Source organism: Dendronephthya gigantea, unplaced genomic scaffold (genome assembly GCF_004324835.1).
Source record: "Dendronephthya gigantea isolate DGI-Jeju-01 unplaced genomic scaffold, DenGig_1.0 000140F, whole genome shotgun sequence".
Taxonomy (NCBI): Eukaryota; Metazoa; Cnidaria; class Anthozoa; order Malacalcyonacea; family Nephtheidae; genus Dendronephthya; species Dendronephthya gigantea.
The window spans coordinates 353,992-379,623 of NW_021163150.1; the positions used below are offsets into that span (position 1 = coordinate 353,992).

The following is a 25,632-nucleotide window of genomic DNA, read 5'->3' on the forward strand; positions in this document are numbered from 1 at the left end:
AAGACACGAGTTTACTAGCTAATTGATTATACAATCACGAGTTCATGCATATATGTGTAATTTGCTCCATTTATTAGGATGAAACATTATAAAATTATGTGCCGTCCTTCTTGGTACTTTACTTTGACCACGTATAAAGCAATTGTGACTTCAATTCATCGGCTAAAATGCTTATGAATTATTAATGTTTGAAATATATATTATAAAACCAGCTCAAACACTAAAGAATGGTATTGAGTTTGGCCGTGCTGACTAAAATGTTGTTTCTTGTAGTGGCGTAGCCAGCCCGACAATTTAGTCATGATATGCTAATATTTTGGTGATCATTGACTGTGAAAACAATGAATTTCTAAAGAAATGAATAATGATAATAATATAAAATTTGCATAGCATGACTAAATCGTAAGGCTGGCTACGTCACTGGTTTCTTGTGGAGCTTTTTTGTTGAAAATGTTTGCGATAGCTACATGGTGTATAAAAAAATAACGTCCTTAAGGCATATGGGATTTATTAAGGTTGGGTTTGTTTTTATACAAGGTTGTGTTATTAAGGTTGGGTTTGTTTTCATATAAGTTGAAACGTGAAGTTGAGGCTGTATCTAATACATCACCTGGCATAGAAGCGGTTGTGAGGGTACTGGCAGGCATACAGTTGGGTGGACAAGTGCCACCAACCACAGAATTCGTCTCCAAGCTTGTGGTCGACATCGTTGGCTGATTTTTTGATGGTTTGATTGACTGCGTTGTTAATATTCCTGGTTCTTTTCACCATTTGTCAGCAACATAAAGATAAGAATGAAAGGATAAATAGTTAGAGTATCACAATAGTGATAATAATTTCAACATTTGAAAGGAGACCGATTAGACAGAACGAAATATTTTTGAAGAAAATATACATAGTTTGCATAAAAAGCTACGTGAATTTTACACGAAATCCACTTTTGGAGCACAAAGATTTCAGCTCCCCAGGAGTTTTGCTTCTAAGGGGCTGTTTACATAAGACCAGTTAAAAAATTTAATCTTACCTATAACAGTTAAATTGGCGGAGTCTGAGTCGTTTCCAAGTTTATTGTTTGCGACGCATTTATATGTTCCATTGTGATGGTAGTCCACGTTTTTTATGATAAACGTCCCTGTGTCATTGATCTTGGAACCATTATGGAATATGGCATAACTGGGTTCAGGTAAACCATTTGATTTACACGTGATCTCAACTAACGAACCAACTTCAGCCACTTCCGGTTTGATCGTTATGTTTGTATCCTTAGGTTTATCTGTAAATATACAATGCAAAAAAATTATACAGGACTTTACATTGCATTCTTATAGTCTCTGTGAAACAATTGAGTAATAGAGCAAAAATAACATGCGGTCTAATATCGATGGAACAAGGACAGCGAAAGATCGTTAAATGAGGGGCAAATATTCATATATTCACTTTCAGCTTTATCAGTTCCTTTTGAAATTGATTGTTTTTAAGATTTGCTAACATGAATATATGAATATTTGCCTCCCCTCCCCAATCTTTCGCCTTGTGGAAGAAAACGATATGGTCCTTAACCACTCTAAGTGCCAAGACCTAATTAGCTATCTTGATTCCATATCATCTTTTGTTAATTAAAGATCAATGAAGCAGTTTATTAGCAAAAGTTCTTTGAACTTCATCGCTCTTTGGACCTTATATGGTCCTTACCCATTGAACGCATTATATCATAAGCTTCAAAGAGAATCTTTTTCTTACAAGTCCTCAAACGTTATGGCCTTGGAGAGAGTGCTCTCCCCTGCGTGTATATAAAGCACTCCCCTGCGTGTATATAATACATGAATACGAATATTACGCATTGTAGTCCGAAACAATTCCCAATTACTAGAGTACTATGTATATTGTATATTAATAATCTTTTTTAATTTTTTACAAGTTTCTAACGAATTTTGTTAAATTGAGATTTCCATTTCAGAATCGGTTCCCAAGGGTAGGATTGCATGACTCATGCACTTTCAGAGCCTGACTTTCAGAAAGTGTAAATATATTCGCCTCGTGTATTTTCCGCACCATCCGCAGAGTCAATGTTATAAAATTTACAGTAGCTACAGACAGAGATTTCTTTCTGTGAATTTATCACAATACTGCAAAGCTAAAATTCTGCACGAAAATTATTTTTGATATGTAAGTGTTATGCTGCAACAGCCTAGTTATCTACTTACAATTAAGCCTGACGTTTACTTCAACTGACTTCATTCTCGTTACATTGATGTGGTTTGATACTTTGGCTTTGCACGTGTAGTTTCCAATGTATGTTTCATTAACATTTATAAGATTCAATAATTGTTCTCCTTTTCCTGTCTTACCAATCTTGGCGTCCTTTTTATCATACCAGGTAACATCAGGAGTTGGTCTGCCGCCTTCTGCTTTACATAAACACGTGAAATTATTACCTTCGTCTACTGTGCTGGAATTAGGACAACTGAGTGTTGTATTTGAAGCAACTAAAATATGATAAAATAATATCACTATTAGAGCAGAAAAAATTACAGTAAAATTCTCCTGAAGAGTGGTTGAGGAATCATGGAGAAGATAAATAAGAAAATTTGTCAAAAAATTACTATCATTTCATTATTGTTATCATAAAGAATTAATAATTACTGTACCTGCAGCAAAATTGATCAATAACGAAAGAAAAAAAGTATTTTGCTTACTATGGTCGTTCAAACCATTCACCTTGACAACAAGCGTTCAAACTCAGGAAGACCATTAGAAGTAAAACAACTTAGAGAAACTTACCTACAATAATGACGGTAACTTCCGAAGCAGTATTGGACGTTTTTGCTATAACAGCAAACTTGTATACTCCATCATGATGACGTCCAACGTTCTTTAAAACCAATGTTGAAGGCTTTTGTACAGCGAACGTTGGAACGTTGGTGACTATTTTAACGCTATCATTACCACTTATTGTTGCAAGTGTTGTTGAAACGTTGGTAGGGTAAGTGCTGATAAATGACCAAGACCGAAAAAACACATCAGATATTTTATCATTAAATGTCCACTCTATTTTTGCAGTTGATCCAGGTAACAAAATCATCTTGTTTCCACTTGATGGTGGAGATACATCTCCTAAAGTTGTGAAAAAGTGTTTCAGGCACAGCGCCACTGGGGGGGGGCTATGGGAACAAAGCCCTCAGCCCACTTTTTACCCAAGATTTTTCTACCCTTTAAATCTTTTTATACGTGCAGCATAGTCAGACACCGTGGCGTAACGAGTCTAATTTTTCACATAAACTTTTAGCCAATTTTTAGCCATTCAATAGAATGTCTAATTAATAAAATTTTCTAGCGCGTTGCGCAACCATGGTGCATGGGTCCTATGTTATTCAACGCAATTCTTAGCCAGCCCGCATGTTCAATTTTGTGACGCCGTGCCGGTTTCATCAATTTTAATAGATTTGTAGAAATTAAAGTGTGTGATTGGCGTAGAGACATGTCACAATATAGGAAGGCCAACAGAGGAAGAATGATCTACGTTTGTTTTTGACAATGCGCATGAGCGTCAAGAGAGGGACAGAATATTTTTTTCGGGTGAGGTTAGGAAGGAGAGAAATGAAAATGTCATTAATGTCATCATGTCGTGATATCAGTGTAAGGTTTAAAATCGGCGAAAAGTCGTTTGTATGAAAACGGGCACAAAACATTAAACAACACATGAGGGACTTGCAGAAAAGTTTGGCGCGTGGTAGGCATGTTCAACCCCATGACGATTTGACAGGATGATTTCGCTCTTGCCATGGAGATGTGTATAACAATTTTAATAATCAATGTTGCTGATTTTTGATACATAAATTTGGATTTAAGAAAAGAAGACGAATTTAAACGCTTGCGTTAAACCATAGGCAATCCAGAAGACATCATTGGCCGTGGTTGACCCAAGTCTTTTTCTCGCATCAAATCAACAAATAAATATCTCCCGTCAGGCCACAAAACGGACAGTCCAAACCTTTGCATGTTAGAAACAGGCAAACGAGTCCAGACAGGGTGTGAAAAAAACCCCAAGACATCATTATTGTTCAACCTACAAAAGAATGATAAGATTTATCAGAAATTGTGAATATAACGTTAAAAAAATGAACGCCTACGCCTTTCCAGTTTCCGGAACGCCCTACGCCTTTCCGTTTCCGGGTGTCTCAAAAAACGAAAACTATTGAAATCACCCATAACAATGTAATTGTTAGAGTTTGAATGACTATATAAGCACTTTGGGACCCACAAGTGTATAAATGTGTGCCACAAGCATTTTTAAGGCCGGCGCACACTACAGGGTGTCCCAAAAAAAACGAAAACTATTGAAATCACCCATAACAATGTAATCGTTAGAGTTTGAATGCCTAAGCACTCTGTTGGGACCCACAAATGTGTAAATGTTTGCCATAAGCATTTTTATGCATGCATATGATGCAGTAAAATTTGCTCGTACGCGAAAATAATATTTAATAACAATATTTAAATGTGCATCTCAATCACCATGACCTTAGACATGTCCCCTTTCTCTAGCAACACAAAGCATTTAGCATTTCACTGAGTTGCATTAAATCCCCACGGGCTAAAATTCGTGCACACGGCATTCAAATTTTAACAATGAGTGATTTCAATAGTTTTCGTTTTTTTTGGGACACCCTGTAGAGCTATGTGCTTTCTTATCTTACGCAAGCGCTGTTAAGACAATTCATAAGCAGATAGCTTTCAGTTTGCCGCACACGGAAAGATTTCGGCCCGCGAGGCAGAAATTATCAAACATGCTAGATATTTGCCGTAAGTGGAACGAATGACCAAAGTCGCCGGAAAAGTCGCCCGCACACGAGAGCAACTGGCTTACGCCAATGGCCACGAATGACTTTTTGCTAAGCACATAGCTCTAGTGTGCGCCGGCCTTTATGCATGATGCAGTAAAATTTCCTTTGTCGACATTTGTCGAAAAGCGTTTCGCACTTCCGTTGTACTTTGGGTGCGCGTATAATTTATCACAATAAACACTCGTTGTTCCGCGGTCAGCTGTACCATTTTCTTTCGAAGCCGATAACAAGGCTAATCTAAATTTAATCATATTCACAATTTCAAATTTTTCGTATTTAGCATTTTATAAGTTGAATTAAATCCCCACGGGCTGAAATTCGTGAACACGGCATTCAAATTTTAACGAATGATTTCAATAGTTTTCGTTTTTTTGAGACACCCTGTATATTTTGTAATATCATCATAATCCTTTGATCTTAGTATAATCAACACTGATCAAAATGTGTGACATTAGATTTTCACGATAACGAATATCCGCTATTTTTTGATTTACTGCACTTTTAATTTTCCGGCTTAAACGGGTCAGTTTAACGATTTCAGTAAGCAAGTTCAGAGAATTCAGGACAAGTTGTTCAAAAGACGGTTAACTTAACCCAGACGGTTAACGCAAAGGCCAGGCCAGGCGGTCGACAAAGCTGATTGGCTAATTATCTGGGGCCGGTTGTATCCGGCACACTTAATAGAATATACATTAGAGACTAAATAAAAGTACAATACAATTATCATTTATAAACCTGGAGCGAGGGGAATTCGACGAAATATTACCCCCAAGGGAAGATATACCCCAAGGGCTTCGCCCGAGGGATATATCTTCCCGAGGGGGCAATATTTCGTCGAATTCCCCGAGTGGACTCGGTCTATAAATTATATATTATATCGAAACAACGTGTAGGCAGCGCAAAAGCTGGGTGAAATGGCTTCTTTTGCCTCCATTTTGAAATTGTTGACAACCTCGAGTCGTGTGCGAGGCATCCACGCGTGATACACGCAAACTTTTATAGCATAATGTGAAAAAATTCGATGGAACTCCATGATTAATTTACTGATCACGTGGTACAAATCGAGCTTTCTGATTGGATGATTTACAGTTGAGATATAATATCTAAATTAGTTACATGCTCCCGGCCGTAGTAAAAAAGTACACGAAATTGCCAACTTCGCATGGCTATATTTTCCACATTTTACAACAATTCGCAGCCAAACTTGGCAATTTTGCTAAGTTTAGTATGCACTTTTAGGAAATTTTTGTTGCCTGAATCAAAACTCAAAAGTTGATCTATTATGCAAAAGGTCCATTATATCTGTGTCTTACGGAATGCTCGTAGTGCGTAACACAAAACGTAAATTCCATGGAATCTCGAGAATTTACTCGATTTTTGCGTCACAAATAGAAGAAGCAACACTCTGTCGCTCATTGCACTTCACACTGTGAATATTGATCAAGACCCGATAGCACATGCGCATTTGCGATGTTCGAGAAAAAATCGGATGTTTCTGGAGCAACATCTTAAAATTCTCAGGAACGACATAGATTCCTCGATTCTTTCCTTTAAACTTGTAAAAACGATTAAAAACCCTTAATCTTCTGACCATGCTCAAAAAAAATTACCGACTAAACACTCGCCTGACATACTCGGTGAATATGGCAATAGTCAATAAACAAGGTCAATTTAATTTTTAGGTGTTATATGCTGCATGCTACTCTTCCTGGTACTGATATTTTTTTAGTATTTTTGATAAATAATGCCGGCAATAAAAACTTTCAAACCAGAACTGTTAAAGCCATGCGATACCTCGTTTAAAGACAAGCTCGTAGTTTAGCTGCATGGTATTGCCTATTGGTAATCAGCGGCCGGTTGTTCGAAAGGCATTTAGCTTAAACGGTGGATAAGCCAAAGTTTAAAAATACTCTCATAGATCTTGTGAATGACTGAACTTGTATCTTATGCATTTAACATGTACTTTCATTGAAAATTAAACTATTTACATCAAAATATTTCAGCTCAGTTGTTCAATAAATCGATAATTTTGTTTTCCATTTTGAGCTTATCCACCGTTTAAGCTAAACGCCTTTCGAACAACTGGCCCCTGATAGATAAAGGCAATTATTCATATACATATACCAAAATAGTATATGATAAATATATGCTGCCGTCGTATTGTTTTCGACAATACCAATTAATTTTCATCGCTTTCCTCCTTATACAAACGATACATCTTTACATCATTCAGGCGTATATTATACATATTTAGTCAATGTTCTTAATAGCTAAATAGGTGATCGTAGACGTAGTCAATAAAGTCAGACAAGAGCTAGTCACTTGAATGTTAGACTAGGCTGACTAGCGATGACAATGTCAACTAACGTCTTCGAATAAGCTTATTTTAACAAATACATTTGAAGTGTCTTCTTGTCAACTTCAAATGTCATGAAGTCCTGAAATACAAAATCTCATAATAACATACCGCTATTTAACTATATTTCCTTGGACTAGACCTGATGAAGTTAGGCTCCGACTAGTTTCATTCTTGATTCACTTCCTGGTTGGCAACCTTGACTGAGTATTTTAATACAGGGCATCACGACAGTCCAGAATTCCTTGCTAATTTTCTTGAAATTCCTTGATACAGTAGACTCTATAGGGCATATTACATAATATAGAGTGGTCACAAATTAGCATTTACGCAGTCAGTTTGACAGGATTGCTAAATTACATCGGGACGATTCCAAATCAGGTCTGTTTTCGGCAGATTTTCACTATTTGAGTGAAGCCAATTTTTTATTTGACCTTCTTAAGCACACGTACACCTATATGTAATGTTTCGGTCAGAGAATGTTTGTCTTTTTAACTACAATTGTTTCGTGGAGTTATGTTTAAAATGCAATAAGACACTACTTTTTAGATACTTTAAGAGCACTAGAATAATTATGTTTAGTAATTTGATAGCTGACCAGAGATGACGCATCTATAGTCGCATATGATTCACGCATACACATGGTCTAGTTCAAGAACAGAGATATTGTTTGTAGTCTAAAGTAATTAAGTAAATGCTAGCCTAAGAGACGTTAACCTGATAAATCCTACCCGGAATTGGCTTGGATTCGTGAACAAAAGTAAGTTTAGATTAACATTTAGTATTATTACTTATTACACATTGTATTACTACAGTTTAGAACGAATTGAATTTATACGATACGCAAATCCAGCCTTAAAGTTCTGGCGAACCAACAATCATGTGCAAAATTATGAGACTACGTATTTTAAAAACATTTTTTCATTTTGAGAACTATTTTGTCAGGTATTTCGATTAATTATTGACCACCCCCCCTGTCCCCCATTGACAATGTTGAGACTTGAGATCTAGAATGTTATTTTCGGCAAATCAAATGGCTTGAAATCATAGGAACAACATTGTCTTGGGTACGTAGATACTAGGTCTAATGACCGTGTCTCAATACTTTTTGCACATGATTGCAGATAAGTTACGTATTGTTTCGCATCAGTATACATATAACATAAAATTGGAAATGAATAGTGTTAACTGTTGAGTAGAGCAGCTCCGATCGAACAGTCAAGTTCAACTGTTCATGTTAAAGATTGATAGTTGTTTTCCACTTCTCTCGTTTTGTTCAATTCGGTATAATTTGACTCGTCTTGATTTACACCGATATTTCTTGTACCCTTTCCTCTCAATGATTGATAATTGTCTTCTTTGTTCATTTTTTTAAGATCCAGTTCTTGATAAGTTGTATCAACTGGAAAATTTGAAGGTTCCGGTTTTGATAGTTGGGGTTTTCTACTTTTACGAAAACGGAAGACAACGAAAGAAAGAATGATACCGATGACGATTCCAGACACCAAAGTTACGACAGTGATATACCATTCAGTTCCACCACAATCTACTGCAGAAGAATTATCACCTGTCACAGGTGTAGGGGTACCGGTCATAGGTGTACCAAGAGGGATGCAGGTAGTCGTACAGGTAGGGATACATGTGGTGGTTACAGGATTCATCCCAATGCTTGCGGTGCCCAAAACTGTTGGTTGATTTTTTGACAGCGTTATTGCTTCTGGTTCTTTTTACCATTTGCCACCATGTATGAGTAAAAAATGAAAGAATTAGTAGTCGTAGACGAAAATATCAAGAACACTGAGAAAAGATGATGGTGTATACGGCAGTGTCACATAACTTTGCCCGAGTCAACCAGTCACACACATGCAGACATGCTGGACATATAATAAATTTGATATACTCCATGTTTTTGTGTATTGATAAAGGCCGATCTACACGATGCGATTAGTCGTATACGATTCTTATCCTGACGTATGAAAAAGATTGGTAACGTCACTCTGTCTGTTCATCAGTTTATAACGAAATTTAAAATGGGAAACCTTTACACGCATTTATTCGAATACATACGCCAGTATACGAATCGTATGCGACTAATCGCATCGTGTAGATCGGCCTTAAGGTCTCATTCGAACTTATTTACTTTTAAAATAAGAGCAACATCGTTACTGTGCCGGATTTTGTTTAGCTTTCACACAAGAGCTTTTTTCAAGTAACATGCACCTTACGAATAGAAAGGAAGTGTAGGCCTAGTCTGGTTTTTCAAAAACGTTTGATAATGACATGGATAACTATGAATCGCAAGCAGATCGCCTTGGCCCTTGCGTCTACAAATATGATTTTGAGATTGATATAAACTGGATTCTGTGCTTTAACACATTTTAGCTCTCTAAAATAAATTTTCTTTTGAAATCATTGTAATTTCGCTCATTTTTGTGCATAAAAAGCCATAGCGGCGTTACAGTATTATCCCCGAGCCGGTGCGGAGCACCGTGCGAGGGTACTAATTCCGCCCGGAGATTAGGAATTACACCCGGGGCCCGGGAGAACATAGCGGAAGTGAGCGGAATCCAAAGTTGCCCAAATGTCATGGACGTTCAATGGTCATGGTACTTGTGCGCATGCGCGAAATGCGAACGAGTGTAGACTGGTAATCAGTAACTTCCTGATTGGCTAAGACGAAACGTTTGTGTTTCAGTGAAAAACGTCAGCAATTTAACTGTCATTTTGCAAACTATTTTTTAAAACAATGTTTCGAAAACAAAATATGAAATGTGGAATCAAAAAACAGATAAAACACTGGGAAGAGTTTAAAATATTATCAGAACTGGAGGAATTAGCGGTGAAAAGGAACAACTCGATTATAATCCTTGAAATGGTAGGAGTCTATTTTGTTTATTTCGAGGTTTATTTCGTGTTTGCTGTACGAATATTTTTATGACCTTGGTACAGTATGTCGTTTTGCTCGGTTTTGCGAAGACGTAACCGACTATTTAAGGCTTTACATCATCGTTTTAACTTCCAAAAGAGTCCTTAAAAGTGTAATTCGGAGTTTTAATATAACAACTATTAAAGGTTTATATATAGTCGACTGCAATCACTCCACGAATTTAATAATCGAAAAACAACATTCGACGTTCACTGCTTGGTTATTTATATTATTTGGGCTGTTTTGATGTTTTGAAGGTTTAGCTATAGTGAAGTATTAACTCTCACTTACACTGTGAAAGTCTATAACTTAATGCAACGGAAAGCAGCAGGAAAACGGGTGATTTCACTTCACCTTTACGACTGTGTTTGTTTCCGAAAAAATTGAAACATCAGCTATCGGCTTTACATTTAGGACATTTCATAATATTGAAGGTTAGGTCTGGCTAGCTCAGGAAAATATTTTGCTTCGTTTGAAATGCGAGGGGTTGCTGCATGCATGTATTTCTAGTACCTGTTACTGAAGACGATACTGGACGTGATGGCGTTATTTCTGGTTTTATTATGGTTGATGATGGCATTATTGTTGATGATAGTGGTCCTGTTAGTTCCGCAATAAAAGAAAGAAAGAATTAAAACATTCCTAAAAGAAATCTCATCATTACATCGAAGAAAAGAGGCTATAAGCTTATAACCATGCAATAGCGTTTTCATTAAAGATGAGGTAAAGTCCGTTCTGCGCATAAATTCCGCGCATCAACACATTCCATCAGTGGGGGAGCAACTTTTGGAATGTTAATGATATGCGATATTAGCGCGTTGTATTACAAACGGCAGTTCGGGAGCAAAATTATTTTATTTTATGTCGCAAGCCGAAGAGGCTCGAATTGCGAGTCACGACGATAACTTATCTTATCATAAAGCTGCTAGAAAAAGCAATATTATGCTGAAAGGAATGCTCCAAGAATTTATTTGTTGAATAAGGCCCGAAATGGCGAGGCTATTTGTTGTCGCTACAGACGCCACCTTCTCGCTTGTCCTACAATTACAAATATATAACGTTTTAAATAACGGCCGGTTTATTTACAAGCTTCGCTTTATATTTTCTTCAAAATATAACAATATTTTCTTCAAAATATAATAAAAAATAAGCATACTGCATATTCATCACAGATCACAGCCCGTCGAGCGAGAAGAAAATAACAAAATTATAACTACGCATACGTCATGTAAAGATTATATAACCAACGTAAACAAACATTGTTATGCGCAGAATATATGCTCAGAACGGACTTTACATCATCTTTAAGATTTTTACAGTTGATTTCACAAAACTTTGGCCGCTCCAGTTGCGAACTATGTTTTGAAATTGTCAAGTGGGCGGGGAAGTTGTCAATTCCGTTTTGTAATTCGCAACGAATTTCTGAAATTCAAATCGAACTTCGAAATTTCAAATCAAACTTTGCGGGCAATTTGGCTCAGTCTCTATAAAATGGCCACTATAAAATACCAGGGCAAAGCAATTACCATATATTTCTTTACTGCATTGAAATTGCTTTGCCCTGGTGTTTTATAGTGGCCATTTTATAGCGATTTAGTCAAATTGCCCGCAAAGTTCGATTTGAAATTCCGAAGTTCGATTTGAACTTCGGAAATTCGTTGCGAATTACAAAACGGAATTGACAACTTCCCCGCCCACTTGACAGTTTCAAAAGGCTATCTTTAAAACAGGGAACGGGGAATGGGGGAATGGAACGGGGAATGGAAGGGAATGGAATGGCTTCGGGGAATGAGCCGGGGAATGAGCCGGGGAATGGAATGAGCCGGGGAATGAGCCGGGGAATGGAATGAGCCGGGGAATGAGCCGGGGAATGGCCGGGGAATGGAATGGCTTCGGGGAATGTGCAGCTTGTGCGTCAGTGCGAGTTGTGTTGAATGTTTGGCCCATTTGGCGTGATTAAAACCTGTAAACGCTTCCATGTCACGAATCATGAGACAGCTACTCACAGTTTGAATTCCTTGAGGTAAAAGACAAAGCGATTACAAGCTCATAGTATAAATGCGATGTTTGCATTGTCATTGTGATGTACATTGATGTACATTATATAGATAGAATTTGGGTAAAGGTCAATGTGTGTGATTAAAAGGTGAATAAAGATACTGACACAGTGTCACTTGTTTTTTTTTTTTTCAGGCTATGTGAACCTCTGAACAGTTTTGTTTAAGCAGGAATAATGGTTGTGGTGGAAATGTGGTGAATGCATTCTTGACAAGTTGATGGGTTTGCTTCCAAGAATACACTGAAACTTGGAGCAACAATGACTTTGAATATAATTATGTAATTAATATATTATTTATTAATCTTAATTTATATGACTTTTTACCTCACATAATTCAAATAATGTTCAGATAAAGAGGTAAATATTTCACTGTTAATGGTGTAATAAATATTTTATATGTTGATTATATTCATAATAAATTATTTGTCCTGCTCCATACTTTGGCATTTCTGTTTAAGAAATCCCACCATAGTAGATCTTTTTTGAAATAGTTACAGTCAAGTTGTTGTCTAGTTTTAGTACAAAATAATACAAGTGCTACAATTAAACAAGGGAAAATAATAAAAATTAATTACATAAGCAAGCACATTTTCTATTTTAAAAAGGTCTATGAATTGAGATGACATGTACTAACAATTTTGTGCATTAATTAAAGACAATTGTTATTACTGTGGGTTCTTTAATATTGTCCAATACTCCCAGTGACATCCCACTGAAATTCCTGCAGGTGCATAGACCTTTTTAAAATAGAAAATGTGCTTGCTTATGTAATTAATTTTTATTATTTTCCCTTGTTTAATTGTAGCACTTGTATTATTTTGTACTAAAACTAGACAACAACTTGACTGTAACTATTTCAAAAAAGATCTACTATGGTGGGATTTCTTAAACAGAATTGCCAAAGTATGGAGCAGGACAAATAATTATTATGAATATAATCAACATATAAAATATTTATTACACCATTAACAGTGAAATATTTACCTCTTTATCTGAACATTATTTGAATTATGTGAGGTAAAAAGTCATATAAATTAAGATTAATTAATATATTAATTACATAATTATATTCAAAGTCATTGTTGCTCCAAGTTTCAGTGTATTCTTGGAAGCAAACCCATAACTTGTCAAGAATGCATTCACCACATTTCCACCACAACCATTATTCCTGCTTAAACAAAACTGTTCAGAGGTTCACATAGCCTGAAAAAAACAACAAACAAGTGACACTATGTCAGTATCTTTATTCACCTTTTAATCACACACATTGACCTTTATATTAAGAACTAAAAAGATTTCTGCAAAAAATACTATTACAGTATTATACTAATTGCCTTCAGATTTTGGAGGATTTACATTGAACCACCTACCCAAATTCTATCTATATAATGTACATCAATGTACATCACAATGACAATGCAAACATCGCATTTATACTATGAGCTTGTAATCGCTTTGTCTTTTACCTCAAGGAATTCAAACTGTGAGTAGCTGTCTCATGATTCGTGACATGGAAGCGTTTACAGGTTTTAATCACGCCAAATGGGCCAAACAAACTCGCACTGACGCACAAGCTGCACATTCCCCGAAGCCATTCCATTCCCCGGCCATTCCCCGGCTCATTCCCCGGCTCATTCCATTCCCCGGCTCATTCCCCGGCTCATTCCATTCCCCGGCTCATTCCCCGGCTCATTCCCCGAAGCCATTCCATTCCCTTCCATTCCCTTCCATTCCCCGTTCCATTCCCCGTTCCATTCCCCCATTCCCTGTTTTAAAGATAGCCGTTTCAAAACATAGTTCGCAACTGGAGCGGCCAAAGTTTTGTGAAAGCAACTGTAATTGAACTATAAATTATAATTAGCTGTTGTAGCACAGGCAGCCCGGTCACTGCTGTTACGTCATGCTATTATATATGTAGCTATAAAATTACAATAAGGCTGGCAACTCTCTCGCAAAAAATATAATACATACATTAATACCATCGCTTAAAACAAAAATACTACGCTAGTTTCTTAAAAAAAAACAGATACAAAACACCTTGGATATATTGACTATATTTATCTGTCGTTTTTAGACTTGAAAAAAACTCTAAAATGCTCAAATTTTGCGAATTAAAAGTGTATTTTCGTTGAAATTTTGCGAGGCAGAGGCGGGATGCAATTTACTCGACAAACGTCATCATCGGAGAATTCGTCGGCAAATTTCTGATTGGCTGTGGCACAGAGCATACAGAGGTTTGACTGCCGTTAATTTTGCGTACCCCTTGGCTTAGCCAGTGCGCTCAAGAGAGACCTTCTCCCCCCGGGAAATCATGCATATGGCGGCGGCTTGAATATAAACAGCCGAGACAGAACTATCTGGAGAAATCGTATTTTGACAAACGTTGCTCAATTTTTTTCTCAAAACCAGATTTTGTTAGTTCTTATCCTTTAGAAGAGTATAGAAGTAGGAGCGATTGTTTAAATAAAGTGAAAATGTGGAATATATGGATATTTATAATGTTCGGGGGGGATAGGGTCTCTCTTTAGCGCACTGGCTAACAACATGGCCGCTAGGAACGCATAATTAATGCCAAGTCAAACCTCTGTATGCTCTGTGGCTGTGGCAAGTTTGGAAAAAAACGAAGATCTTTTTTCTTCATCGAGTTGACCTTCGTAATTTTCCGAACTTGCCACAGCCAATCAGAAGTTTGGCGACGAATTCTCCGATGATGACGTTTGTCGAGTAAATTGCATCCCGCCTCTGTTTCGCAAAATTTCAACGAAAATACACTTTTAATTCGCCGAAATTTGAGCATTTTAGAGTTTTTTTCAAGTCTAAAAGCGACAGATAAATATAGTCAATATATCCAAGGTATTTTGTATGTAGTTTTTCTTTAAGAAACTAGCGTAGTATTTTTGTTTAAGCGATGGTATTAATGTATGTATTATATTTTTTGCGAGAGAGTTGCCAGCCTTATTGTAATTATATACATATATAATAGCATGACGTAACAGCAGTGACCGGGCTGCCTGTGGTTGTAGTTAACTTTTCATAATTCCTCTCATTACTTTCAAGCGATTTAATATATTTAGGACCTCACATATATATAGTCCTCTTTAATCTTAATCCTATATATAGCGCTCTTTTCTTTTGGAAAGAGGACTATATTATATTCTTGTAGTATTTGGGGGCAAATGGCCCCTTTTAGAGGGAGGGCCCGTTGTTGTCAAATTTCATTGCACTCGTACTTTTCTCCCGATGACAGAAATAGTGAAGAATTGCGTTTGAAGGGTTAAAAATTTAATCTTACCTATAACAGTTAAATTGGCAGAGTCTGAATCATTTCCAAGTTTGTTGTTTGCGACGCATTTATATGTTCCATTGTGATGGTAGTCCACGTTTTTTATGATAAACGTCCCACCGTCATTGATCTTGGAACCATTATGGAATATGGCATAACTGGGCTCAGGTAAACCATTTGATTCACACGTGATCTCGACTAATGAACCAACTTCAGCTACTTCAGGTTTGATCGTTATGTTTGTATCTTTAGGTTTATCTGTTGGGAAATAAAATCTCTTTGTTATGAATGCATACAATTTTATGTGTGCCTATATAGCATGGTTCAGAAATATTTGAACTGTATTCACCAAAACTTAGACTTTCTGGATGTAATTCGGTCTCTTGACCTTAAATTCTATCGTAGTGTAATAGAACCATTTAGAACCATCATTTTTTTCCACGCGTTATCTATTTACTCAGAATAGTGTTCCTACTTATTGATCTGGGATTTTGTGATTTGTGTATTCTGCTACCTAAAACTACATGAATTTCTATTTGTTTTGCTAAATGTATTTAATTTTGACGAGTTGTTTAAAATACACTAAAAACAAGAACACACTAAAAATCATATTTAGGACATACGTAAAAACCTTTACGTATAAAATGTATAGCTACATGCAGCCTTATTTTAGCTCCAAACCACGTCCTTGCAGAGATAAGATATAATCACACCGCATGCGCTTACAATTAAGTCTGACGTTTACTTGAATTGACTTCACTTTTGTCACATTGATGTGACTTTGAGCTTTGCACGTGTAATTTCCAATGTGTGTTTTATTAACATTTGTAAGATTCAATAATTGTTCTCCTTTTTCTATCTCACCAATCTTGACGTCATTTTTATCATACCAACTAACATTAGATGTTGGTTTGCCGCCTTCTGCTTTACATAAACACGTGAAATTATCACCTTCGTTCACTGTGCTGGGATTGGAACAACTGAGTGTTATATTTGAAGCAACTAAAATAAAATAATACCATTATTAGAGCAGAGGAAATTACAGTAAAAACCTGCTGACAAAAGCCAAAAGTCTGCTGACAATCTAAATGCGTTTGACTTGTTCTCAATTGAATTCATTCATGAGAAAAAAGTACTATTATTATCATCGGAAATAATTCATTTTCAGAGTTTTAAAGAATTACAGGTGCATTGATATGACGCACGTGACCAGTCCCCTATAGTTAAATTTCTCGGAAGACGAGGTTGCCCTCATCTGTCGTACAGATTAATAAAATAATTTCTACAATTTTCAAATAAAAACATACTGCAGTACATAGACGCTTGACAACAAGCGCATAAACTTACGAAAACTATTTACTGAAGAAAAACAACTATAAAAGAAACTTACCAACAATAATGACGGTAACTTTCGAAGCAGTATTAGACGATTTTGCTACAACAGCAAACTTGTATACTCCATCATGATGACGTCCAACGTTCTTTAAAACCAATGTTGCAGGCTTTTGTGCAGCGAACATAGGAACGTTGGTGACTATTTTAACGCTATCATTACCATTTATTGTTGCAAGTGTTTTTGGATTGTTGTTAGGGGGATAATTACTTGTAAATGACCAAGACCGAAAAAACACATCAGATATTTTATCATTAAACGTCCACTCTATTTTTGCTGTTGATCCCGGTAACAAAATCATCTTGTTTCCACTTGATGGTGGAGATACGTCTCCTAAAAAAATTAGGTTAATTTTTGTAAACTGATTTTTGAGGGTTTTGTAGGAATTCAACTCGTCACAATATCCGTGAAGGTCAAAAGAGCAAAAATTACAGAAATTTAATCATATCTAATATTTAATCTAATCATAGAAATAGAGATTTAAAATCATAGAAAAAATTTTTATCACGCGCACTGTTTCCCGGCCTTCTGTTCTCTTGTACCTTCATCATTTTTGGGCACATTGCCACATTACCCCCTTTGAGACGCTGCAAAAATCAGCGGCTACTTACGCCATTGATGATACGGGGGACTCACGGTTTCTGACGAAATTTGTCAGGGCTATTTTCCTGATCTGAGCATCTAAAATCTGAGCATTAAAAATCAGTGAAGGAAATTTACATTTGGGAATTCTGTTTGAATTCTCAAAAATGATTGGAAAAATGCTCAAGGGCTACACAAAGTATCAACTCTATCATTAGCCGCATGTATCATTGCATAGAAGTTGGGTTGGTAAGTTAGTTAATTAATTAGCCAAATATTGTTGTCGACAAGCCTTTGATTTCTTTGTTTCATAAGAAAAGATAATATTTGGCTAGTTTATTCACTAATATACTAGTCACGCCCATTGAAAATAAAATTCGTCGAGAGAAAAACGTCGAGAGAAAGTGTTTTGTCAATTTTAATTTTTTAACAGGTTTTTGAGTCTTTTGACCAAGCTCTTATTCACCTGTAAATACCGTCATGGAACGGTCACGACTAATTTGAGATCTTCCACTCAATGAGTAATGAGTTTGAGCTTTTAGAATTCAGGCGTTAATGTTGCTGACGTATTATAGTGGATTTAAGGCATCTAATCATGTTAAACGCGGAAAAGCAGTCGAATTTAAACGCTTGCGTAACCAATTACAAAATTGGTAATTAGAATTCAGGCGTTAATGTTGCTGACGTATTATAGTGGATTTAAGGCATCTAATCATGTTAAACGCGGAAAAGCAGACGAATTTAAACGCTTGCGTTACCAATTACAAAATTGGTAATCAGAATTCAGGCGTTAATGTTGCTGACGTATTATAGTGGATTTAAGGCATCTAATCATGTTAAACCACAGGTAGCCCGCTATTGGATTTGCTTTTAGTTAAATATTAAACACATTCTATGCAAAACGACATGAAGTGTCATCTTCATTCATTCACTGCCGACATATTATCGCAGGCGCCAATTCGTGCGGTGCAGTGTAACCTTTATGTATATATTAATCACAGGTAGCCCGCTATTGGATTTGCTTTTAGTTAAATATTAAACACATTCTATGCAAACGACATGAAGTGTCATCTTCCTTCATTCACTGCCGACATATTATCGCAGGCGCCAATTCGTGCGGTGCAGTGTAACCTTTATGTATATATTAATATAAGGTTGGCAACTCTTTGTCGTATTTTCACATTTACGAATTACATACCCAAATTACACATGAAAATACTCGTACTTAAACACAAAAATATACACAAAAAACTAAATCTATGTGGGAACTGACTCTCCTAAAACATTTCCGAAACATTTCTTTGTCTTTAAAGCCATTGCAAATATGTGAAATTTAGGAAAAAACAAACACTTTTTGGTTGAATTTTTTGAAAAGCCGTCGCGATCCCATCACCCTGCCCTACGTCACAGCAAACACGCAATATGATTGGCTTAGCTTTGAATTTTGAAATTTGTTTACGTTAACGGGACTCAACCAGCCAATCATATTGCGTGTTTGCTGTGACGTAGGGCAGGGTGATGGGATCCCGACGGCTTTTCAAAAAATTCAACCAAAAAGTGTTTGTATTTTCGTAAATTTCACATATTTGCAATGGCTTTAAAGACAAACAAATGTTTCGGAAATGTTTTAGGAGAGTCAGTTCCCACATAGATTTAGTTTTTTGTGTATATTTTTGTGTTTAAGTACGAGTATTTTCATGTGTAATTTGGGTATGTAATTCGTAAATGTGAAAATACGACAAAGAGTTGCCAACCTTATATTAATATATCATAGGAAGCCCAGACAAATGAGTTGAAGTTAATAAAAATCCGTAAAACACTTGAGATATGTGTTAAAATTAATTAAAGTATGTAATATGCTACAAAACTACTGTTAGAACCATGTATGTAGCGTGCTCCAGAGGCGCTGCCATTTGACTATGCAACTAGTGAGTAGTGACGTAACTTACTATATTATTAGGAAGGATGGAAACTCTCGCCTCAATTTTCAACATGTTCACAAATTAAAACACAAATCACTATAGTAAAACGGCACGTCGACTGCTAAATGCCTACCCTAGGTTTAAGTTGAATAATCAAACTATACTTTCATCACAAAAATAATGCTGAATTCAAAAGAAAGCGCTGGAAAAACGTGCACAAACTTTGTAAATTTGCCGAAATTTTCGTGAATTCATGCGGGATGTAAGTACCTACCCAAAATGGTGGCGGCAGAAGAATCTGATTGGTCGAGAAAGGTAAACAAAGTATGATAAACCAATCTGATTGGTCGAGAAAGGTAAACAAAGAATGATCGACCAATCAGATTCTTTTGCCGCCGCCATTTTGGGTAGGTACTTACATCCCGCATGAATTCACGTAAATTTCGGCAAATTTACAAAGTTTGTGTACGTTTTTCCAGCGCTTTCTTTTGAATTCAGTATTATTTTTGTGATGAAAGTATAGTTTGATTATTCAACTTAAACCTAGGGTAGGCATTTAGCAGTCGACGTGCCGTTTTACAATAATAATTTGTGTTTTAATTTGTGAACATGTTGAAAATTGAGGCGAGAGTTTCCATCCTTCCTAATAATATAGTAAGTTACGTCACTAGTTGCATAGTCAAATGGCAGCGCCACTGGAGCACGCTACATACATGGTTCTAACAGTAGTTTTGTAGCATATAACATACTTTAATTAATTTTAACACATATCTCAAGTGTTTTACGGACTTTTATTAACTTCAACTCATTTGTCTGGGCTTCCTATGAATATATACATAAAGGTTACACTGCACCGCACGAATTTATGGCGCGCCAGACGGGACAAAAATACTTCCTTTAAAATACATGACTTGTTTTTGAAAATTACACCTATAAATGTGCGCATATAGAACTTTCCAAAGGATTTAAAACTTATCTTACAAAAACTACACCTTTTCAAAGAGAATAATATACTTTTTTTGGAACAATAGTTGTTATATTTTAAAACTATCCAACACGCAAAAGACTTGTTCCTTTTAATAACACTTCTTTTTTAATTTGATCGCGGGCTCAGAAAAGGCTCACGCTTTGATCGTGGGCCACTGCCACTGTGTCGTGGGCGCATGTGGAAAAATTTGTAAATTACTTACCTTCATGTATTTCTTCATTTACATAAAACGTTTTCGAAGTTTTACATTCTTATAGTTTTAAACTTTAAATAAAAAACATGGCCGAGGAACTAATGAACCGATTAATTAATGCTGTTGATAATCTAAGAGAGGGAAGTCAACTCCGAAATCAAAATAACAACAATAACAATCAAGAGTTAAGAGGTAATGGACAGACCATAGAAAATACAATGAGGCGCCTCTATCCAAGCACTGATTCTGACCGGAGCTATGTACCTAGTGTTAGAAACTTCGAGCCATCGACCAACTATCGACCGAAGAAAGGAAAGAAGAACCTGGGTAAAAAGAGAAAGCAGATCGATAATTCTGCTGATAAAGGGAATTCCAACAAAGAAAAACCTGTTTTGCGCGATGTGATTCTTTTGCCATCGCCGAAAATCGTTGATGTGCCACGTGGGTTGAAGCGGGAGAAATTGTATACGCAAGGATGTTGTATTTCTGCTTTTGAAATCTGCGATAGCCACTCTGAAAAGGAAATCAGAAATAAAATGATCACTGCATTTGGTGAAAAGTTGAAAGGTTTGCCAGATCCAAAATTCAAATTTGTTAGAGCAGTTGGAAACAAAATAGTTGATCCCTCGTGTGAAACATACACCGGAAAAGTCTTAAAATACTTAAACAAGCAGGGACCAATATATGTTCGTGCTGTGTCAGCAATTTTTCAAGAGGACTTGAGCAATCCGTGGAGCGATGATGACTCAAGTATTGCAGACCAAGTGGAGGATTTGCCATTGGAAAGTAGTGATGACGAAGTTCTGCTTGTGCATGCATTCCAACAGAGTAAGAAAGATAACACTAAGGCTAAAGTTCATGATAGTGACCAAGGTGAAGCAAGTACCTCTGGTGTCACCGCAAAAAAAAGCAAGTGCCCCACATGCTACAGAAGTTTCCCTTTAACTGAGATTGCAGAACATGCTGACACTTGTGCAGAATTAGCAGATGGCTTTTCCTCCAGCAGGCAAACATATGGAGATTTACTAATGGAATTTCCATGTGATGACATTATTGATGTGGATGCAGAAACAAGTTGTGTTGCTGAAGAAGTGCCAAAGAATGATCAAATTAATCTTCAGGAGTGTTTAGAAGCTCTCCAGAAGAATATTCATGAAGCAAGAAGTACCATATATGTTCGTCGCAAACTGCTATGGGAAGATTATGTAGATGCTAACAATCACAACAAGTGGTTTAATCCTCAAAATTCTCTCAAGGTCAACTTCATTGGGGAGAAGGCTGTGGATGGTGGAGGACCGAAACGAGAATTTTTTTGCGGTAATTATATTCAAAACATTTACTGAATTCATTGTATATCGTCATTATTATATGTTTATGAGGTACAGTGACTTACACCATATCTCATATTCTCATGTTTCTATCTAGGACTTCTGTTTTTCTTAAAGTCTAATTCTGTAGATTTTAAAATTTATAGAAACCATGAAACAAATGGAAATTCGCTTGTTCAGTGATGGAATTCCAGTTAAAAGCACAATGGCTCTAACTGAGGGACACTTCAAAGTTGCAGGTCTACTGATGGCCTCAAGTGTTCTGCAAGGTGGTCCAGCTCCTAACTTTTTAGCCAATTGGGTGTATCAGTTTATTTCAGGTGGCCTTGATGCAGTGACCATTCAAGTCAATGATGTAAAAAGAGATTCTCTTAAAGTTGCAGTAGAAAAGGTTAGAATGGGTATATATCAAAACTATTTCTATGAGAATGTCAGCCTATATTTGTAATTTTTTTTCAACCTATTGTAGGAACTAAAATGTGTTGCTTTATTAAATATATTTTTGCTTTTTTTTACTCATGTTAATCAGCATTTTGATTTTAATAGTTTTTTTACCTAGTTTACATGTTAAGTACATAAAGAAATTGAGATAGTGGGTTGATATATAATCAATTATTAATATCAGTAATATCACACATTTTTTAAGATTGCAATTGCCACATCTGATAGTGAGCTGCAAGAAATTCTGCTCGGAGATGAAGTGATGGCTGAGTTAGATGGAATAGGTTATAGAAGAATTCCAACCAGAGAAAGTGTTAAGAACAAGGAAAATCTAATAAGGTAGTCAAAATTTGCTATGTTTGCAATTATTATGATCAAGCCTTTTTCTTTCCCTTCATACTCCAGTGTTTAGACACATTCATATGAATTTATGGATAACTTATTGGGATCAAAACCCATCCATTATTTTCGTTTCAATAATAAATATTGTGATTAAATGCTAAAATTCATCAATTATTAGATGCATTTGTGTGAATGAGGCTGTGGTCCCAAAGATACCAATGCTTAACCAATTAGGAGAAGGTTTGGAACAGTATGGGCTGTTACATGAAATTCGAAAATACCCAGAATTATTCAAACCAATATTTACAGCAAATAGCAGCTTTGATATCACAGCTGATGACCTCATCCAGCGATTAGTTGTACATTTTAGTGAACAACAGCTTTTGAAATCAAAAGAACAGGACATATTCAAATACTTTACAGATTTCATCCAGACTTTGTACTATGAAGGTATCATTTGACATTTTAACTAACTACAATACAACAATTCCCAAAAGACTATTTCTAATTTTCTTTACTGTAGGTATATGTGAGGCTCCAGACTTGAAACTGAAGGATGTGTTGAAATTTATTACTGGTTGTGAATCTATTCCACCCATTGGTTTTCCTTGCTCTCTTAATGTCCATTTCAGGCATGATTGCCCCAGTGGTTGCAAGTGTAGACCAACAGCATCTACTTGTGCTTTGGTGATAATACTACCAATTCATTCATGCTCATCTCAAGAACTTGGTGACCTTCTTATCTCTGCCCTGTGCGACTGTTGTGGCTTTGGAAATCTTTAGATTCCTGCTGAATTGCAATCTAACTTTATTAACAGCTGGCTTGAAAATTGTAACAAGAATAATAAAAGCATGACATTTGGCAAATTTTTGGGGAGCTGGCAAAATAGCATTGTTCTAAATGTCATGCAAAGGAATTTTTTTATTTATGCATCTTTGTTATAGCTAATGAGTTGCTGGAAAAATATATTAAAGTTGCTGATTTACTGAACTAATTTTCCCAAGGCATTTTGTATACCTGCACTGACTGCACATGCTTATGATTCTTAAGTCAATACTGCCTAAATATTGCAAGCATTGCCAAATGTTATGCTTTTATTAGGGGTGACATCCATACTTGTACTGCACCTACCCATGGTAGTAGCATGGTAGTATGAGTATAGATGTCACCCTCATTCAGTTTTAAATTTCATACTAAGTTATTAAGTTACTAAACAAATGGCAACTATTGTTTATTAATGTTATTGTTGGTGTTCATTTGTGCATGTCTTTACTGCACATTTTATGTTTCAGTTGTTTATATTTACAAAAGGTCTTTTCTCTAAGATTGACAACTGTTGTCTATTCAAGGAGTATTCCTATTACCATGTTGTGTTTAGAGTTCAGACAGAGCCAAATACATTTCATGTGTCAGCTTAACTAAATGGCTTGCTTGCTTCTGTTTGCCTATTTCCAATATGTATTTCTCATAAAGCAATATTCTTGTCACTAATCTATTTCTTGTTGGAACTCTTCTACAAGGTTTATAGATCTCTTATACAGGGTGATTCCAAAGTTTCCATCCTCATTTAGTGGGTCTACATGACTATGGAGGAATACTTCCTCTTCCTCAGAGAGTTCAACAAGAGATCTTGGTACAACCACATGATTATTTGTTTGCAATTGTGGGGTAGGCCCATCATCATCCACACCATACTCATTGAAGTTGACTGTTTCAAAATCCAAAACATCTCGAACTGCTCTGTAGTCAGACTCAGCAAATTCATAAAAACCTGCTGTCCAAAGTTGTAATGGACTCTGATTTCCCTCGGTTCTGATGGGATGATGATTCCATTGGGCTATAAAGCATTCAAGTGCCCGGTTCACTCTTGGCATGAAGACATATTGTAAAGCAAACATATGAATTTCATTGTCTGTATCAAGGTCACCATTTGCCTCAAGGAAATAGAAAAGATTATGGTAATGTTGCAGCACATATGTGAAGACATCCTTCCACAACCGTTCAATCCTCTGATTGTGGACCGATCTGCCTGTAATAACAGGATTGGATTGTATGTTGTACTTCTGCAACATGTATCTTGCAACTTCCACATTTTCTGTTCCATGATCTGTGCGTATACGACGAGGAAAGTGAAATTTTCTAGTACCATGCAAAAACTGTTCCAAGACAGTTACAGCCTCATTGTTATTAGAGCATTGGAGGAACACAACTGCTCTGGAATACCCATCTATACCTCCATGAATCACCATTCTCCATCGTATGAGCTTATGATTCCCATCCAAATGCCTATGAGTAAACATTGCATTTATATTGGTAAATAAGTAAAATAACTAGTAATTGTGTATCCCTTATCTGGTCACCAAAAGCAAATTGCATTGATTGTATATTAGATGATATTCACTTGTATTTTGATTATGAAATTCTTCCCAGTAATTGGAGGGTAAAAAACAGAAACCCATTGTTACACAAACAACTATTTCCAACACTCCCAAATTATTTCTCCTTGAATTCTTAGCATTGGGAATCCCAATGCTAATAATTCCAGGAATAACAACTGGCATTGCAAATTGTGCTTAAACATTCTCCCATATTACATTTACACCTTTACCCACATACCATAGTGCATTTGGAGTGGGGACATTATAAACTCTTCTTTTGATTGAGGTATGTCTTCGAAGCATTCGATTCACTGGATCGACACGGAAAATTGATGCACGGACTCTCTCCCTTTTAACTTTAAGATTCTTTGCAGTAAGTGCGCCCATAACCATTCTTTCTCCTGAGTTTGGTGATGAAGTGAGAATAGATGAAATTTTCTCGTCCAATTCTTCATCTGTAATACAAGTATAAGTGTCCTCCCCAACTGGTAAAGAGAGTTCATGTCTTCGACGTAAAATCGTTTTCACAGACACACCAAGCATATCTGAAATTGCTTTCCATGTGAAGTTCAGTGAACGTAGACCAACAAGCTGGG

General features: G+C 36.3%; 4 protein-coding genes across 4 annotated transcripts in view; 1 reads left to right on the forward strand and 3 right to left on the reverse strand.

The window, feature by feature from the left end:
* LOC114536595 overlaps positions 1-25,632 on the reverse strand; it is a 107,333-nt gene that overhangs the window by 15,647 nt on the left and 66,054 nt on the right. The window lies entirely within an intron of this gene.
* On the reverse strand, positions 13,372-17,925 carry LOC114536565 (limbic system-associated membrane protein-like). Its single transcript, XM_028557910.1, has 5 exons — positions 17,910-17,925; positions 16,859-17,194; positions 16,195-16,470; positions 15,478-15,726; positions 13,372-13,388 (listed from the first exon to the last, which is right to left on the reverse strand). Exons 1-5 carry the CDS (start codon positions 17,923-17,925, stop codon positions 13,372-13,374), a joined length of 894 nt encoding a protein of 297 aa, XP_028413711.1.
* On the forward strand, positions 20,541-23,561 carry LOC114536590. Its single transcript, XM_028557937.1, has 5 exons — positions 20,541-21,863; positions 22,021-22,265; positions 22,521-22,654; positions 22,836-23,107; positions 23,181-23,561. The coding sequence occupies exons 1-5, from the start codon at positions 20,633-20,635 to the stop codon at positions 23,438-23,440; spliced, it is 2,142 nt and encodes a 713-aa protein (XP_028413738.1). The 5' UTR covers positions 20,541-20,632; the 3' UTR covers positions 23,441-23,561.
* Positions 23,604-25,579, reverse strand: LOC114536566. The gene is made up of 2 exons (XM_028557911.1): positions 25,275-25,579; positions 23,604-24,944 (listed from the first exon to the last, which is right to left on the reverse strand). Exons 1-2 carry the CDS (start codon positions 25,577-25,579, stop codon positions 24,146-24,148), a joined length of 1,104 nt encoding a protein of 367 aa, XP_028413712.1. The 3' UTR covers positions 23,604-24,145.